Source organism: Ovis aries, chromosome 3 (assembly GCF_016772045.2).
Source record: "Ovis aries strain OAR_USU_Benz2616 breed Rambouillet chromosome 3, ARS-UI_Ramb_v3.0, whole genome shotgun sequence".
Lineage (NCBI taxonomy): Eukaryota > Metazoa > Chordata > Mammalia > Artiodactyla > Bovidae > Ovis > Ovis aries.
This window is the reverse complement of record NC_056056.1, coordinates 31,301,290-31,319,244: the sequence shown is the minus strand read 5'-3', so window position 1 is coordinate 31,319,244 and position 17,955 is coordinate 31,301,290. Positions and strand designations below refer to the sequence as shown.

At 51.9% G+C, this 17,955-nt stretch overlaps 1 protein-coding gene across 2 annotated transcripts in view; it reads right to left on the bottom strand.

The window, feature by feature from the left end:
* The window catches only part of KLHL29 (kelch like family member 29), a 331,664-nt gene that overhangs the window by 178,034 nt on the left and 135,675 nt on the right, over nt 1-17,955 (bottom strand). Inside the window, exon 1 of one of the 2 annotated variants that reach the window (XM_060411894.1) lies at nt 7,828-8,134. The exons of the other annotated variant lie outside the window; for it this stretch is intronic. Coding sequence (XP_060267877.1) covers nt 7,828-7,893 — 66 coding nt within the window. The 5' untranslated portion in view covers nt 7,894-8,134. Of the gene's footprint in view, nt 1-7,827; nt 8,135-17,955 lie in introns of those variants that run through there. 2 annotated transcript variants of the gene reach the window in all.

The window sequence follows — 17,955 nt, the reverse complement described above, 5'->3', positions numbered from 1 at the left end:
ACTGAAAGGATGACAGTCTCACAGAGGCAGAGGCTGTTCTGTTCCTTTCCTCCCAGAGCAATCCCAGGACCTCCTGGCTTTAGCCACAAGTCTCAAAAAAGAATAGGACTTTCCAACTGGCCTTTCTGGTTGGGTTGCATTTTTAAAAGAACTAACTAATTTGATGGAGGTATAATTTCCATAAAGCAACTGCTCCGATGTTAAGTGTGCAGTGTGACAAGTTCTGACAAATGTACGCATCCACATAACCACCACCCCAATCAAGATGCAGACTGTTTCCATCAGCCCAGAAAGTTCCTTCATGCCAAACTGCAAGTTAGCAGCTTCTTTCAGAGTCAAATTGCTGCAGCATCAACAGGGTTAGGGAACTTAGAAAAAGCCTTGGGGGAGGGGCTGGGGTTGGTGGTTCTAGGCTGTGAAACCCAGATGTCCTTGGCTCTGAGTCACCATAAAAGGCATTTATTTTCCTTTCTAATTTTGCAGCCTAAAGACTCCCCCAGTAGTCTGGCAAGGGAAATTCTGAACCACAGGAGCCCAAAGCACACTGTATTTCCTTGGATTCACTCAACAATTCAAACCCCATTCATTCTACAAGTGTGTCCTGCGCACACACTTTTGGCCAGGCCTGGGGCTGGGTGTGGCCATGGCAGGTCAGGGGTAGGAATGGGGAGACAGGCAGATGCGGAGACACTGAACAGGATGGAAAGAAAGACATCTGGGTAGAAACACAAGGTTTGTGTCTTGGGATTTCACAGAGATGCGTCATTCTGGTGGGGGACCGCCAGGAAGGCTTCTTAGAAGTAGGGACGTTCAGGCCAGCCTTTTTAAGGATGCACAGCTTTTCAATAGAAGGCATGAAAGAGAAGACAATTCCAGGCTGGGGGACATTGTGTGTTAATAAGGGCACCGAGACAGAAAAACTATCATTTGTGATGTAATTTGGGCTTCTCAGGTGGTGCTAGTCGTAAAGAACCTGCTTGCCAATGCCAGATGGAATTGAGATGGAAGAGACGCAGGTCTGACCCAGGGGAAGAGCCCCTGGAGGAAGGCATGGCAATCCACTCCAGTATTGTTGCCTGGAGAAACCCATGGACAGAGGAACCTGGTGGGCTACAGTCCGTGGGTTGCACAGAGTTGGACACGACTCAAGTGACTTAGCACACACGCGTGCATGATGTAATTTATTACTATGTACAAACCACTGGGCTTGGTATTTCACATTCAGGATTTTGTTTAACAAAAATAAAAGAATAATGATGAGGAGTACCTAATGAGCAAAGTTCTATCAGGTGCAGGATGGCTGAGTGATTGCCCAGGTTCACAAAGCATTGCATCTGGACTCAACCCGAGTCTGGATGTTTCTGAAGCCATGTTGTTCTGCTGTTCACTGTACTATGGGAAGAAACACACAAAAATGGAAGCACAGGCTGCCGCATGCACAGAGGGGAAACGAGAAAGGAACCGGTGTTGCTTTGAATGGTGTTTCAAAGACTGGGAACTTGGGTGGTTCTTCCCTTGGTTCAGATTTGAACCGAGACGGCAGGAGCAATATTACAGTCACAGAAAGAGCTCTGTAAACTCTGTCCCCCCACACCTCTGTTTTCTTTTACTGCTGTAGGAAAATCTCATTTACTTAAAACAATGGAGGCTAATTAGCAATATTATTTTTTCTCTATGAACAGTCTTATTTATACAAAATGGCCCAAAGCAGGCCCACAAAGGTTGCAGGCACAGTTAGCCTGTAATTAACATGACTGTCCAGGAGCAGGCCTTCTAGAGAGTATGCTGGCAGGAGGAATTTCTGCTCTCTTCATTATGGTGAAGCCTCCATTCTTACTTATACTGTTAGTCCATAGAGAGAGGGGGGTACTCAAAGTATTACAAATGTCATCTCCCTTCTCTTTACCCTAAATGCCCCACCCCACCTGGAGCTGCCACGGGGGCAAGTTTCCAGGAACTCCTGGGTCTACCTGGCCTTTATCCTTGTCAAGACTTCCCGAGAGGCCACACAGAAGCTGCAGCCGCAACCTAGAGATCTTTGCATTGCATCCAATTCTGAGCTCCCGGGACAGGCTGTGGGTTCAGAGTCCAGCAGCGCCCCCTCAGTGCCCCAGTCCAGCCCCAAAGCGGGTGAAACAGCCAGCAGTCTTGGAGGGCAGGGGAGGCTCAGGCTTCTTAAGTGAGTCTTGTTTCCCTACTGCCTTGAAGGGTGCTCCCAGAAACACACGGTCCCTGATGCACACTCTGCAGCCCCAGGGCAGCCATGTCACAAGGCACAGCCTTCTTGCGCACATACAGATCTGTATGCGTGTGCACACACACCCTCAACCTACACACACATACACACACAGTTTCTTCACTGCCTCTGGACACCCAGGGCTCTCACATGTGCACACCATGCTTCATTCTCCCCAAACACCTCAAAACCCCTTGAAGTACACCGAGGGACAGAGCTGCCATCACACGGAGAAGCCCCCGGTTGGCAAAAAGCCTCTTGAACTCCTCAAAGACCAGGCAGCACTGCCCTTCACCCTCCTCTCTGAGCTTGGGGTCTCTGAGTTGCAGAGACACGGAAGGAGCTCTCCCCTGGGACTCCTCCTGGCCAGCTATGCTCCTCCCTTGGCCCACGTGCACACACGGCTATGAGGCTGCCTCCTTTCTCGACAAAAGTCCATCTCTCTCCAGTTGGGTTTCTGGAGCCAGGCCCTTTGTCCCGAATGCTCCTGGATTTGCAGAGGCCAGCAGTGACCAATGAGCAACCTCCTTGCCTTGCCCCTTCTCCCGGGGCAGAGGGTGGGGTGGGTGACCTTGGGGACACACCTCCTCCAGCCCCACATCACATTCTGACCCCCAAACCATAGGCTTCCCACCCCGCCCCTCCAGGTTGCCCCACATCTTGGGAGCTCATCACTGTCACGGTTCAGTCTTGAAAGAAATGTTTTAGCCTTGAAAGCAAGCGCAATGTGGCTTCTGACACAGGAGCCAGACGAAGTCTAGCCTTGGCCGTGTGGATCCCCTGAGGGCCTGCTCACCAGGGCCTCGCTCTTGACCTAGGAGCAGGAAGCCGGTAGGGTGCAGAGGGTGTGTGGCCTCCGCCTCCCACCCGCCTCCATTCTGCTGCAAGCGAAGCACATTGCAAACGAGAGTATTTTTCCTCCTTGTCAGTGAGCCGTTGCTGTCTGTGTATTCCAGGAGGAGGCCATTACGGGGAGTTAATAGAGTTTTAAATTTGTTTTTAAATTTTATAACGCAATTCATCAAATTCAGCATCTGAGCACAGCATTCATGTTCAGACCAGGCAACATATGTCAAACTGGCCCAAGCTTTCCTCTACCCTTTCCACCGCCCACCGCCCCACCCTCAAATGAGGAAAGGTGAACTCTTTAGGGTAACTGCCAGGCACTGTCCCCAGATGGGGCGGGGGGCGGGGTGGAAAGGCAGCCGCATGAGCTCTGCTCTGCCAGGGTCATTCTGGAACTAGCCCATGGAAAGGCTAGTGACTTATCTGAGATGCTCTGGGCACCTTTCATGGTCAAGCATGATGGAGGCTGCCCTAGGCCATAGTCACCGGGCTGAGGTGGCTACTGGGGTGTCACTGTGACGTGGTTCTTTCAGACCCATGTCTGCGATAGGGGAGGTGTCAGGAGAACGGGGCCACACGCAGGGCACAGACATGGAAAGCAAATGGCGAAGTCTGCTGGACGGGACAGATGGAAGCTTATTCCTGCTATTTTTCACCCAGAAGGGTTTCCTTCAAGGATGTGTTCGGCTGGACTTCGGATCACTGTTGTAACTGGGAAATCTGTTGCTGCTGAGCTGGAAATAAATGAGACTGAAGGGACCACGGCTTTGTAAAGAACATCTCGGATTTCAGGATTTGCAGCAGATCTTCTGTATCACGAACCGCAGCCAATTTTGTCTTTTATTAAGTGTTAATAAGTGACTTTGGTTCTAGGGAAAATTCTGAGATACATGTTGCTGGCAAGTGAAATCTTGTTGGTCTCAGAGCCAACTACAATAAAACAACCTCCTCCTATGGCGCTGGTGGCAGGACCTTCAGCTCGTCGGGGGCACAAAGCCCCTAAAGGCAGTGTGTGTGTGGGGGGTGTCCCCTTGCCCAGCACATGGCAGCGGGTTGTGGGGGTGGAACTCTCAGAACACCTCACCAGTCTGGTCCTGGCTCTGTTCTTCTTTGGAAACCTGCCTGTGGGTAACAGAACTCACAGGGTGGCTGCACCTTGGACCCAGCTGTCTGGGTGCAGGTCAGGAGTGGCCACCAGGTGGCAATCATTTGAAGTCACTACGGATTGCAGGCCCTGACATGCTGGTGACAAGGAAGGGGCTTCAGGCAGGCTTCTGCTGAGCCCCAGAAACCATTCTCCGCCACCTCTCTGAGCATCCAGGTACCAACCTGAGCTTTGTACCTCTTGAAAGAAACAGGCTGCAAACATAGAGCGAACCCTTCCCTGAAGCTACGCACCCAGTTAAATGTCCTGCACCCACTCCTCAACTCCTGGGTGACTTCTGCCCCATGCATCATGCCTTTCCAGCTAGAGGCCCCGTGCTCCCAGTCTGCATAGCTTCAGACATCATGCTGCTGTTTCTCACACGGAAAGAGAGGCCAAGTGGGGGTGGGGCCAGCACCCTGCGTGTCCTCGGCTCTCCCGAGCAGATTTGGAAGCAGATGCTGAGGACTGGGCCCAAGTGGGATGTGGGACCGGGGTGGAGCGGGGCTTGGCTGTTGGCAGGGGCAGGGGATGCACCAGGATGGAGGAAGAACATCTTGAGGTGAGGCAAGTCTTTTTGCATTCAAGGGCTTGCCGGCTTCCAACTTGCTACTTATTGCATTGACAAATATTCCACACGATTGAGGAACTATTTTCCAAAACAAAATGCTGGTATTCATCAGGAGGCGCGGGTTGTGCAGTGTGAACAATTCACTTTCGTTAAGTACCATATGGCCGCTGGTAGGAACACGCTAACATGTTTCAACAGTACAGCTGGGGTAGGGTTCCTTTATTCACCGTGCAGATGGCTCTAATTGACATCTCTCCTAAAACAGGTCTCCAGAATTTCTGTAGGATCATTAGAGTAATTAGTTATTAAATACCATCACCACTTTTAGAGAGAGGGTCTGATCCCTGGCAACGTTCCACTGTGATGGAACTGACAGGTCCCGGCGGAGGACCAGCCGTGGGAGGCACAACGGGAAGGGTGTGCTCGCTCCTCCTCTTGGTGGCAAGGCCACGGGAGGACAAAGACTGTCACTAATTCCAGAGTAGCCCCTGGGAGAGGACTCCAGACACCAGACGGCTCTGGATCAGGGCTCCAGAGCCAGGCTCATCTGTTTTTTAGCTGTGAGACAATGCAGCATTAATCACTCAGCCTCAGTTTGTTCTTCCCTTAAATGGGACACTGCAGGGGGGAATCACGCCAGATCTGTGGGAAAGAGAGGGGTCCTGGGAATGCACGTGAGCCTAGGAGTTCTTCCGAAAAGTAAATACATGTATGGCCATTTGCAATATGGGTTGAGGAAATAGCCTTCACTCTGAGCTCTTTCCTTATTGATCGAGGGTTAATAGCATGACATTATTAGTTTAATTTCACAGTCTAATCAGTTTCCTGCATTATTGATTGGAGGACTTGGAGCAATTGCAATTTTGTAAAACTCTTGGTTGAGGGAATAAGGCTAGGAGGCTCTCAAGCTCACGGGGCCACACAAGGGAGTGCCTGGCCTCAGCACACAGCTGACCCAACAGAGGCCACACCATCCACAGGTAAACTGCTGTCCACTGTTGGACCACATGGAGGATCAGCGCGTCCAAACCCCACAGAGACTACGACCCAGCATCAGAAGTGGAGACCAGCCTCGGAGAAAGCCCCTCTCCCAGGCAACACTGGAGCCCAAATCCACCTCGAATGCCATTCTGAGCCCCCAGCCGGCCTGGGGCTTCATTGTTAAACACCCCCAGTCAGCAAGGCCCCATCTGTGCAATGGAATTTTTTTTTGTCACTTTTTCAAATCAGAATAGAAACAATTTTTAGTCTATAATTATCATTTCTTTTCTCAACAGACAAATGTTTCCTTTTAAATTGTAGGGCAGAAAAAGCAAAGAACAACATTTTAAACCAAAAAGAAAGACTAAAATTAATTTCCTCTTTACAGAAAAATAAAATACAACAGCTCGAAGAAGCCAGGTTTTTCTTTTTCCCAAAAGAGCAACAAAAGCAACAGTGCATTCACTGCCAGCACTAATGCCCGTTTTTAAGAGGCAAGTCCTTGAGGGGTAGTAGTGATAAAGTCTCTGGGGTCAGGCCTTGGGCTTTGATCTCTTGGAGGAGGCTGGGCTGCTCCTAACACCGGAGATCACTTGGGATGAATCATTTGAAGCCCCTGGATCAGAGAGCCAACTCAGGACAGAGGGTCTCAGGAATCAGGGTCAAGGCCTGGGGTTGACCAGTTGGCCCTCAGTTTCCTCATCTCTGAGATGGGAGTTTACATTTTCCATTTACATCTTACAGACTTGCTGGGAGGATCCTCTGGGCAAAGTGCTTTGTGACTGAAGCATTGAACAAATCCTACTGCTTTCACCATGTAGCTGAGACTAATCAGACCCACCATTAAGAAAGAAAGCCCCTCTCAGATGCTTCCTCTGCCAGCGAGCTCCTCTGTCCACCTGGAAAAGCCAGGTGGCTTTTCCCGGGTCCCCACCACATCCTGGCCCGCACACTCAGCCAGCGTGCAGCAGGAGATCTATGAACAGACCTATGAACAGAAACCCTCAGTGCCAGGTTTGGATGGGGGAGAAGCAGTCTGCTTTTGAGATGCTGAAAGCAGTTCACTGTGGCTGGTACAGAGCCTATTCTGGTGAGGAAGCGGTTTCCTCTGGGTGAGGAGAGTCAAATATTCCCTAGTCCATGTTAAGGAGTCTGATTCAGAATCAGCCAATGGAGAGTGAAGACAGCTCAACTCTCCTGGCACAGGGCTGCACCCAAGCCCACCCTCCAGCCTCCTCAACAAAGAAGGGGGCACAGTTCATATCCACCAATGTGCTCTCCCAGTTCAGTGTGGTGACTGCTGACCCCACACTCGTTCCTCGGTGTAAACCCCTTCAGGGTCTTGCCATTACTCAGGGCTGTGCTGGTTAAGGTTTAACTGCTGGTTCTGGCAGCAGTGGGGGACAAAACAACAGAACCAGCTAGACCCTGGCTCCTAGCGTTTGTGAGTCTCTGTCGAATAAACATTCCTACTTCAATTTCAAGCTACCAACAGGATGTCACTGAATGGAGAGCTGGGCTCTTGGGAGTCACCAAGCCTGCCGGAGCTCATCACACACACCAGACTGGATGGGGTGTGGAGGGTGGGGCCACAAAGATACTGCTCCAAGGCTGCTCCTCTGTGACCAAGAAGACCTCACGCCATCACACAGCAGGGAGCAGAGCTGGCCAGCACACCTCTGCTCCCCATCTCTCCCTACTCTGATCCCCAGTGGCTTTGATCCATCAGATCACGTCCAAGCACCTCACCTGGCATCCAAGGCTTTTTGCACCAGGCATCACCTCAACATGCACTCCAGGCTCTTGTCCCTCTGTCCCCACAAAGCCCCCTGAGCCAGCCTTGCTGTCTCCTCATGGTTCCCAGTCACACCTGGGATGATCCTGCTCACCAGGTTCCCTCTGCCTGGCACACCTCCCTCCCATCCCCACCCTGCTGCACTCCCTGATCAAGCCCTGCCTGAGCTCTCCTTCTGATAGCCCCCAGCTCCCCGCATCTGTTGGCAGTGAACCCCAAGTGCACCCAGCACTCCCCGGCCTGACGGCACTCACTGTGCACCTTCCTGGTGGAGCAAGGACTCTGGGCTTGCTGTTGCTCAGCGGATCTGCACTCCTCATGGTGGGCTCCCGATTCAAGGTTCTTCCTGCCTGATGTCAGTCTCTGACCTTTGAAAACTCCCTCTCAAGGAAGCAGAGGAGGCCAAGCCTTAGTGTCCAATGTCTGTGCTTCCAATGACAAAACGACCACAGGCCCAAAGACTCACTTGCCACAGCGGGGCAAGGCCGGAGAGATGGCTGGGTTCCACAGGGAGGGAGCTTAGTCGCTGCCCCGGCCGCAGAGAGACTCTTGTGGCAGAACAGGCAGGGCCTTGTGGCAGAGACACTAGATCCCTATAATGACCCCAAACAGGTGGAAAAAGGCAACTGGGTGTCCTGCACACCTGATAGCTTTCTAAAAATAGGCGGTGGGCCCTGGCTCCGCAGGCTGGCCTCTGGGTAGGGGCAGGGGCAGGGGCTGGTGGCTATTTGATCACTAAACTTCAGAGGAGCGAGGCAAGTTTCAGCTGGTTTTTTACCTTGCCCTCCCTGCCAGGCTGAAGCCAGACATGCAAGCTTGGCCCTGGGGTCCTGGGCTTGCCCATCACCTCCTGCATAGCCCTGCCCCATTGCCTGGGGAAGGATGAAGGCGGACCGGCCAGGGCAGATGCCAGCAGGCTCCGGGCACCGTTTCTTCTTGGCCAGGCGACCCGGGTACAGAGACATTCTCCTCAAACCAAGGCGCTGACAGCATCGAACAGAAATGTCATGGTCTGAAGCCACGTGGCGTACGAGGAAGCAAGAAAAGAAGAGAGGAATTCTCTGGGCTGAGCCCCAGAGGTCTCCTCTGTGGGGCCAGGCAGAGGGGCGAGCGGTGGGCAGAGGAACAAAGGGAGCACTCTTTTCTTTCAGGGGCAGGCTGCGCCTTCTGCACTTCCTCAGCGCCGTCTCCTCTGGCCCCTCCCCCCTCCTCCGTGTCTAGACGGAATACTCCTGGCAGCCTTAAGTCGTGCATTTGGCCTCTGGTTCCCAAGACCAGCACTGTGGCTGTACCTGGGTGCTCTGCTGGCTCAGGGAAATCTTTTAAAAACAAATCCCACCAAAGAATCTAAAAAAGAGTGAGTAGATGTATATGGATAACTGGTTCATTTTGCTGAACAGCAGAAATTAACACAAAGTTGTAAATCAACTATATTGCAATAAAAATTAATTTTAAAAAATCCCACTCATTAAAAGGCACAGTGTGGATTCTCAGAGCCCAGAATGCCAGCAGCACATTTTGGCGATCACTAAGTCACCCAGCTGAGAACCAGTCTGAGAAGGTTAACGTGAAACATTATAGGGACTAAAATTACTTCCAAGAAAGATCCCTGGTGAATATAAACTGTCCCCCTCACCGACCCCACACAGTTGGAATACCACCTTTCTAATCCTTTTAGTGAGAGGCAAGGAAACTGGGAGGCCTGTGGTTTCCTGGAACATTTTCATACCAGGGTGCTCCTCTCCCTGTGAAGTCCTTCGGAGACTCTTTTAAGCACGATTTTCTTACCGGGTCTTGGGAGGGATACAGAGCATTACTTATTCTGAAAATATTGGCAAGGCCAGCAAAGGAATGGAGCAGATAGAACCAGAGGGATTCTCGACACTGCCTGTCCTCCTGATGGCCCCCAGCCCATCTCAGCCCCCAGTCCCTTTTGACCCTAAGACCCCCTCTCCTGGCTGAAGACCACAAGCACGCTTCCCCCTCACTCTCCGTACCAAGATCATATTGCTGAAATGTGATGCTTGGCCCACTGACCTGCCAGCCCCTCGGCCACCCTCTCACCAGGGCCCCGCAACCCCCCACGCGCAAGCCGTGAACGTCTATCACTCTGACTCTAGCGGCAGCCCCGCTGTGCCCCTTGGCGCCTCTTACGCGTCCTGGGTGGGTCAGTGTCTCCTGTTTCCTCAGCCCCCCTGATCACCCATTTCTGCACGGAGCACAGACGGGCCTGGCTGGCACCCATGCCACCTCAGTGTCCCCTGTCTTCCTGGCCAGCTCGGGGCTCAGAGGAGTGGAAAGAGATGTAGATGAGGATCCGGGCACTGAGGAGCTGGGCACTGTGTTTGGGCAGGTGCTGCCACTCCCTGGTATATGCATGAGATGGGGAGCAGGTCACGTCACCTCACCCACTCTCTGGCATCACTTCCTTCTCTGCAAAATGGGAAGAATTGGAGCCACTCTACCTACCTCACGGAGGTGTTGCTGGGAGCCAAAGAAATGCCAGGTGGGGAAGAAATTCGGAAGAGTGCTAGTCAAAAAGTTCATTATCGTTACAGAGCAGGGCTGAAGGTGTCCAGGCCAGCTCCCCCAAGGGACAGCGAATCCTTTCTTTATGAGATAAGTACTTACTTCAAGGTTCCTGCTCCCTCTTTGCTAACAGGAATTGCAGGATCCTTGCCAAGTCCAAGCAGTACAAACAGCAAATAATCACTTGGATGAGAGAAGCCTGTTGAAATGAGTCTTTGTTGGGCACAAGGTTCGGCTGACAGCTTGGCCCGAAAATCAGCACAGTGAATCAGCTCATTGGCTCTCGCAGGGAGATGGACTCAGCTAGATTCTGACGTTTCACAGTTCCCACTACACACCCTGCTCACAGTAGGGATTCAGACAACGTTTGTTGAGCTGATTACTGCAGAGGCAGCTGGAAGTGTGAGAGGGCGAAGCCTTGTCCATTCAAATTGGAGACTCACTCGGTAACTCGAGGCAAGGGGAAAATCCGAAATCAGACAGGACTTGAGGCTGTAGAGGGTGGGGCCGTTCATTCTGCAGCCGTATAGCTGAAAGGGATTTCGGGGGGGTGGGGGAGCAGGGGGAGGATGGAATTAACATACTTACTGTATTATGTTGCAGCAGTGATAAGACTAAAATTTAGGATTTTCTTAATGAGACTCCTGCATTCACTAGTTTTCCTTATCAGCACTGGCAAGAACCATAGTTTAGCATTTCTGTCCTCTGCTTTAGAATGGAGGAAGGATCACGGGAGGGATTTGAAAACTTGCTCCGGAGAATAACTGTATGCACCCTTTTAGCTCTCCCAGAGGAATGCGAGTCCTCTGCCCCTGGTCCTCCCCAGATGTCCTGAGCTCTGGATCCAGGCGACAAGCTTTCCCAGTTTGGAGTTTGTGGAATGAAATGCACATTGGGGCTGGGGAGGGAACAAGTGGAAGTTAGAATGCCAGGCAGTCTGAAGTGCCTCTGCCCTCTCTCTCCTGCCCTACGCTCAGGAAACCATCCTCCTTTCCCACCAAGTGTCCATAACCACCCCTGAGGGGCAGGTACCCGGGTTCTAACACTAGGCTCTGAGACAGCTCTAATGCCTGCCATGGGGTCAGCTCTTTAAGGACCATGATCAGGACAGTGACAAAGTCAAGGCCACACCACAAGTCCTCACATCTATGCGGCACTAGCTGCCTCTGGGGGGTGGTGGGGGCAGAGCCACATACCCCTTTAACAGGTGTGCAGCCTGGTGCTTAGAGATGGTAGCTTGTACTACCCAGAGAGAGCTGACACTGGAGTCAGCTGAGGGTCCAGATTTAAGGCTGGGGTTGGAGGAGACCAGACCCCCTCCCCAGGGTCTGGGCTTCAGGTTCCTCCTCTTGCACTCCAGGACCTTGGATTTCCTGGAAACAGCCAGCCCACTCTCCAGGGGGACCTGAAAGGCTTGCCTCACCTTCACATACCACCCACTTGGTTGATTATCCAAGCCTGCAAAAAAGCATATCTTTTTTCTGCAAAAAAGCATTTTTTAAAATCAAATTTCGAAACCATGAAAATTCCAGTCCACCCAGAAATGAGGAAGAACCATTCTTCCTTTATCTCCAACATAGCCACAAGTCAAGAACCTTAGAACAAGCAAAGTGGATGGCTGTGTAATGCAGAAGTTCCCTGGTCACAGGAAATCCCAGCATCCTTGTTTGTAGCCTATGAATGCTTCCTCTGCACACGGTTCGAATAAGCAGATCCTCAGCAGGTGAGGGGGTGCTGCTGCCTCAGGTAAGACAGGGAGCAGAGCAAGTTTAATGGGTTAGAATGAGAAGAGAGGCAGAAACGTGGAGAACAGGGGCACAACCTAGGCAAGCACAGCAGCCTTGGGGCCTTCAGTTCAGGCACAAATCTCCTAACTGCTTCCATGGGCTGGACCCCAGAGCATCATGGCATCACTGCAGTCTAAATGATATTCTTAAAGCCATAGAGTCTGGAATTCAACAGAGCCTGCGTCCTGACTCTGACATTTATCATCTATGTATCCTTGAGCAGTTGGCTTGAGCTCTTGGAGCCTCTGTCTCCTCCTAAGCAGTGGGAGCACCCACCCTCAGCTGTGGGGAGGTGACTGCTGTCCGGTGCTTTGAGGACCCTGCGTGGGCCATGCAGAGAATGTGCACTGATGTGCAACAGGCCTGGGAAGAGGGGAGTGCATGAGCCTGCCCTTCAGAAGGATTTACCCAACGTGGTTAAGATAAAAAGAAAGTTAGGGTTTCACTGGGAGTGAAAGTGGCAAAGAGAAGCCCCAGAGGACAGCAAGAGGAAGCATGGGTGGGCGTGAAGACAGGCATCCGCGTCCATCCCTTATGGGTGCCAGGCCCTGCATAAGGTGCTTGACGTGTGACCAGATTCCATCCTCCCACCTGGGCTGTATCTCTTACAAAACTCCACTTTACAGATGAAGGAGGTCATACAGGAGTGAAGACACTTTCCTAACTTAGGAAGCTGGGTCAGTGGGATTCAAATACAGATTTATCTGGGTGCAAAGCCAGTTTCTCAACCCCTACCAGGCACAGGGAGGAAGTGGGGTGGGAGGATGCTGAGCTTCACAGAAAGCCTATGGGGGGCGGGGGGAGGCATTTACCGACACCTGGGAGGAGGTAGAGGCAGAGAGGAGCAGCCGCTGGGCCTGAGTCCACCACCCAGCTGGTGAACAGGCGAAAATGGCAGGCGGCACGGACAGCGGCAGTGCACCAGGGAGAAGGCCTGCTCCTCAAACTCCTGTGACGTCTGAGTGTCAGTCCTGCCCGAGGTTTGTGATCTTTTTGTAAAATTAATTAATTAATTATTTTTGGTTGCACTGGGTCTCTGTTGCTGCACAATGGCTTTCTCTTTCTTTAGTGCCGGTGGGCAGGCTGCTCATTGCAGTGGCTTCTCTTACCTAGTGGCATGTGGAATCTTGCAGCAGGGATTGAACTGGTATCCCCTGCATTGGCAGGTGGATTCTTAACCACTGGACCACGAGGGAAGTCCTGTGACATGTTTGAGGGGAAAGCAAGTCCACTTGGAAACTTTCAACACATGAACCTCTTAGCTCCACGGCTGCTCTATAAAAGCCCTTTCTCTTCCTCCTGCAGGTAGGGCCAGACAGGAAGTCTCAGGCCCACAGCCTTCTCCAGGGGTCCTTCTGGGTTATAGAAAGAAGGGTCACCTGGGAGAGCCCCCTGCTTAGCCCCCTCCTTCACTACACATCCCAGCCCCAGATGGCTGACAGAGAAGAGGACAGATGGAATCCTCCATCATAAACTCTTCTAATTCTCATCACCTGGATTATGTACCCAGCAAAGAGACATACCTACAAAGAAAATGCTGGCATGAGGGAGAGGAACCTTTGTAAAATGCTGGCAGTGATCAAAATTTGTATCCAGAGAAAAATAATAATTGTGAAAACCTATATACAGCCTGAACTCTAGTTTATGATAATGTAACATTTCCAGCAATAATATTTGGGGAGGAAAGAGAGATGAAAATGAACTGAACTTTATTTGGGGATCTTATTTCTATGAGTCCCGTTCCTTTTGCTAAAATACGAAAATCTCTATAATGAGGATTTGTGTTGTCCTAAGGAAAAAAAAAAGTGTGAAAAATTGACCTTACTAGCATGGGAAAACTTTTATATTCTATAATACAGAAATTTGTTTCCCTTAAGAGTGGAGGTATGTAAATAGCTCACTGAAAGAAAAGATGTGTAATTAATCACCAGTGTCTACGCTTCCCAGTGCACTCTTGATGGCCTCACGGTCTCCTCAGGATCCAGGGTCAGGGCAGTGACATGGCCTTGACCGCCAGCAAGGGGTGGGGGGTATGCTAGAGAGTGCACTCTTTGGATTCTAGCACATGCAAACAGGCATGCTTTGTCCTCTCCCCATAACCCACATCCAACGCTTTAATAGGCTTTACGTGGTCATTGAATCAGAGAAGGGCAGGCTGAAAGGCCCCCGCAGGCTTCTCTCCCCCCAGCCCTTCCATTTCACAGATTAGGGCTCCGAGGCCCTGGGAGGCACAGGCCCTTGGCCTAGATGCCATGAACTGCAGAGGCAGAGCCTGAGAAAGTCACCACAATGCACAGCCTCACCCAGTACCCAGTTCCGAGGCAGGGGGTCTGGCACTCCCTAGGCTGACATGTGTTTGATGGAGAGCTTTGCCCTCCCCTGGAGTGGCCGCTGATCCCCTTTAGTGAGACGTAAAGGCCTTAAGCTCCATCCTGCATCTCCCTTACCTGGTTTTTCTCCCAGGTGGGAGATATTGAGAGGTGGTTTTAAAATTTTATTTATTAATTTTTCCTTCTTGGCTGTGGCATGCGGGATCTTAGCTCCTTGACCAGGGATCGAACCCGTCCATCTTGCACTGGAAGCTCAGGGTCTCAACCACTGGACCAGCAGGGAAGTCCCTTGAAAGTTGATGTAGTTTGTTTGGCCCTCAGGCAGGGTTACACCCTGGTCCTGTCATGGGGCTGGCCTGGGCTGGCTGGGTACTGAGCAGCTGTCCAGAGGCCATGGCCCCCTGGTCATCAGGGAGTTAACAGAAGGCATTTTCTGGGGCTCAGCTAGAAGGTGGGAATGCCCTAGGCCAGGAGGAGGGGGAGGTTTGGGGAGAGGTGAGGGGACAGGGTCCCTGAGGATCTCAAAGACTGAGGAGGTGCGAGCAGGAGCTTGCTACAACAGGGTCCTGGATGGAGCTTTGGGGATGGATGGAAGAGGCCTGATGGCAGGACAGGAGCAGGGCGTGAGGTCAGCTGACCCAGGGTGGGGGTCCATCCGTCCCCCTGGGCAACTGCAGCTCCCCCCAGAGCCTCTGCGCACAGGATGCTGGGAGCCTCTAAACAGCCCTGGGCCCTGAAAACCCATCTCAGGGCGCTGTGCGCAGGACCCCCGAGATAAGCTCCTAGTTCACTTGCTGTCTGCTGGTACTGACCCTCGCTGGGCTCACAGGCGAGGCTTCTCCCTGCACCCAGGAGCCACTAATCAAAGAAAACGTGGCTGTTGGAGCTGAAGGGGATGGGACACTTTGATTTCCATCCTGCTCTTAGCATCTCAGCTCCACACACCACCCAGGGTCACTCTCTTGGGGCACAGTTGCTGGATCCAGGATCTGGGGGCAGGAGAGGAGAGGGGAACAGCTGTGGGTGGGGTGGGACTGAGCTGGGAGTGACCGCGGAGGGCAGTCTGTTTCCAGGGCCCAGGACCACCGCCATGGGTTGGGTGGGCAGCTCTGGCTGGGCGTGAGAGCAGGGCACAGACAGTGCCTGGTGCGGGCTAAGAGGATTTCCAGCCTCCGGTGCAGGCCCAGAGGGTGCCAAGGTGCACAGCACGGCACTCCAGGAGGGCTGAGCTGGGGGCTGGGTCTGAGGGGAGCCCACCCAGGGATGGAGGAGACGGAGAGAGGCAGTGGAGTCCCGTTAAGAGGAAAATGGAAACTACGAGTCTGGTATCCACTCTGCATGTGGAAGAGATGCGAGAAGAACTTGGAAAGGCTGATGATTTCAAATTTTCTATATATTGAGTTCTTTTTAAAAATTTCTGTCAGTCTGCTCATCTTGCTAAGTTTAAAGAAAAAAGAAGTCTGCAGATGGCAGGCCCCTGGACTAGAAGAGACAAGCTAAGAAAGGGTGCTACTCGTCCTGGTCCTCGGACACCAGAGCACAGGAGACATGCCCAGCATACTCTGCACGTCTCCTCCCTGCGGGCCCAGTGGCCTCAGACCCACGAGGCAGCTGAACTGAGATGGACAGAGGCATGGCAGTCCCCAGACCTCCAGCCCACTCTGCCTCTTGCTCCCTAAAGCCCTACCATCCGCTATGCTTAGAGCCATAGGTGCGGATGGTTGTAGGTCAGGAGACCAGGCCCTGCTGCCTCACCCGAGACCAGACTGTAAAGGCCTGGGAAGTGGGGGTCCTGTGCACTAATTCCTCCCCAGCTTGCCCAGGGCCCAAGCCAGGCCCCGACCAGGGTCCTGGTGGATTTGCTAATTGGCCAACTGACCCAGGATCTACCTACTTCCCAGGCCCCGGCTTATAAACAGCTTGAGTCCTAAAAAGTCCACTGGGGATCTGTGCTTGGTAACTCACATTGTATTTGCCTGCAGAGTCAAAGCTGTCTGTGATCGTGGGCCTGTCTGGCTCCACCAGGGAGGCCGAGATCATAATCTAGCTCGCTGAGGGAATCAAAGCCCAGGTCTGCCCGGGGGGAGGTGCTGGGGAGGCTGGGTGGGTGGACGAAGAGAGGGAAGAGGTCCCCCTTGTTTCTTGGTGCTGGTGATGAGTTTGGCCAGATTTGCATTCGTGTGTGTGTATGTGTGCGTGTGTAAGTGAACTACAGGTAGACTTGTTGAAATCAACAAATCTGAAAACAGTGACACTCGGCCTTCATAAGTGCAATTGCCAGGCTGCATGCAGGGGGTGCCTTGTGACCAGCAGCTCCCGGTCAGCCAGTGGCCCATGGCCCTAGAAGCAAGGGTCTCCCAGAAGGCGGACCCTGCCTTGGCTTCTCTGCCCACTTCCTCTACTGTTTTGCTGGCCAGGCTGGCCAGGACAGGAGGGATCCATATGTTACCTTGAATCCAAGTCCAGGAGCCTTGGAGTTATGCTAAATGAAATAAACACAGATCGAAAGAGGACTTGGGGGCTTCCCAGATGGCCCAGTGGTAAAGAATCTGCCTGCCAATGCAGGAGATGCAGGTTCTACCCCGATCCAGGAAGACCCCACAGGCCACAGAGCAACTAGGCCTGTGTGCACCACAACTGTTGAGTGTGTGCTCTAGAGGCCCTTCTCAACAAGAGGAGCCACCTCAATGAGAAGCCCACACACCACAACTAGAGCTTAGCTCCTATTCGCTGCAACTAGAGAAAAGCCTGCACAGCCGTGAAGACCCAGCCCAGTCAAAAATAAACAAAGAAATAAAATCATAAAAAAAATGAAGAGCACGTGAAGGGCAGAGAGCTCATTTAAGTCCTGATTGACATGACTGCATGTTAGAGCAAGTTCACAGATGGTACTCAACAAAACCACACCCATAATAAAGGAAATAAGTCAGAGAAAGACAAATACTGCATGATATCACTTATGTGTGGAATCTAAAACAATGCCACAAACTACTGGACATAACAAAAAAGAAGCAGACTCACAGATATAGAGAACAAACCAGCGGTTACCAGTGAGAAGAGAGGAGGCGGCGGGGCAAAAGAGGGGTTAGGGATTAAGAGACACAAACTAGTAGGTATAGATCAGCTGTAAGAATACATTGTACAGCAGGGAGGATATAGCCAATATTGCATAGCCTGTATATTTAAAGGAGTATGCCTTTAAATATTGTGAATCACTATACTGTACACCTGTAAATATAATACTCTACAACAACTGTACTTCATTAATGATTTTAAGAATAAAAACACTAAGGGTGACGGGGGACCAGCTCCGTGTTGTTCAGCTCTGTGTCTGTTAAGGCCAGGGCTTGGGCAGTCAGGCCACAGCTTATAGTTTGAGGCTTGCAACTGATCGTTTACCTTGTCAAGAAAGCATGCTTTTGGGGGATAAATATCAGTCCTTAACATGAGGCCAGGCGTCTGAGCTGGCTCACTTGGAGACTCCATGAGAACACCTGCTCTGTGTTCAGATCCCACTGCGGCTGGAGTCCTTGCCCCATGGGAGTGCTCAGGTCCTGGGGGAATAGGCGGGCAAGACACCTGACGCCTGGGCTGTGCAAGGAACTGTGCGGAGGTGCAGCGTCATTGAGGAGCCATCTGTGAACTTGCTCTAACTGCAGTCATGTACAATCAGGGCTTAACTTGAGCTGTCTGCCCTTCCCATGCTCTTTGAGCTTTGGTGCAAGTTCGATGTAGA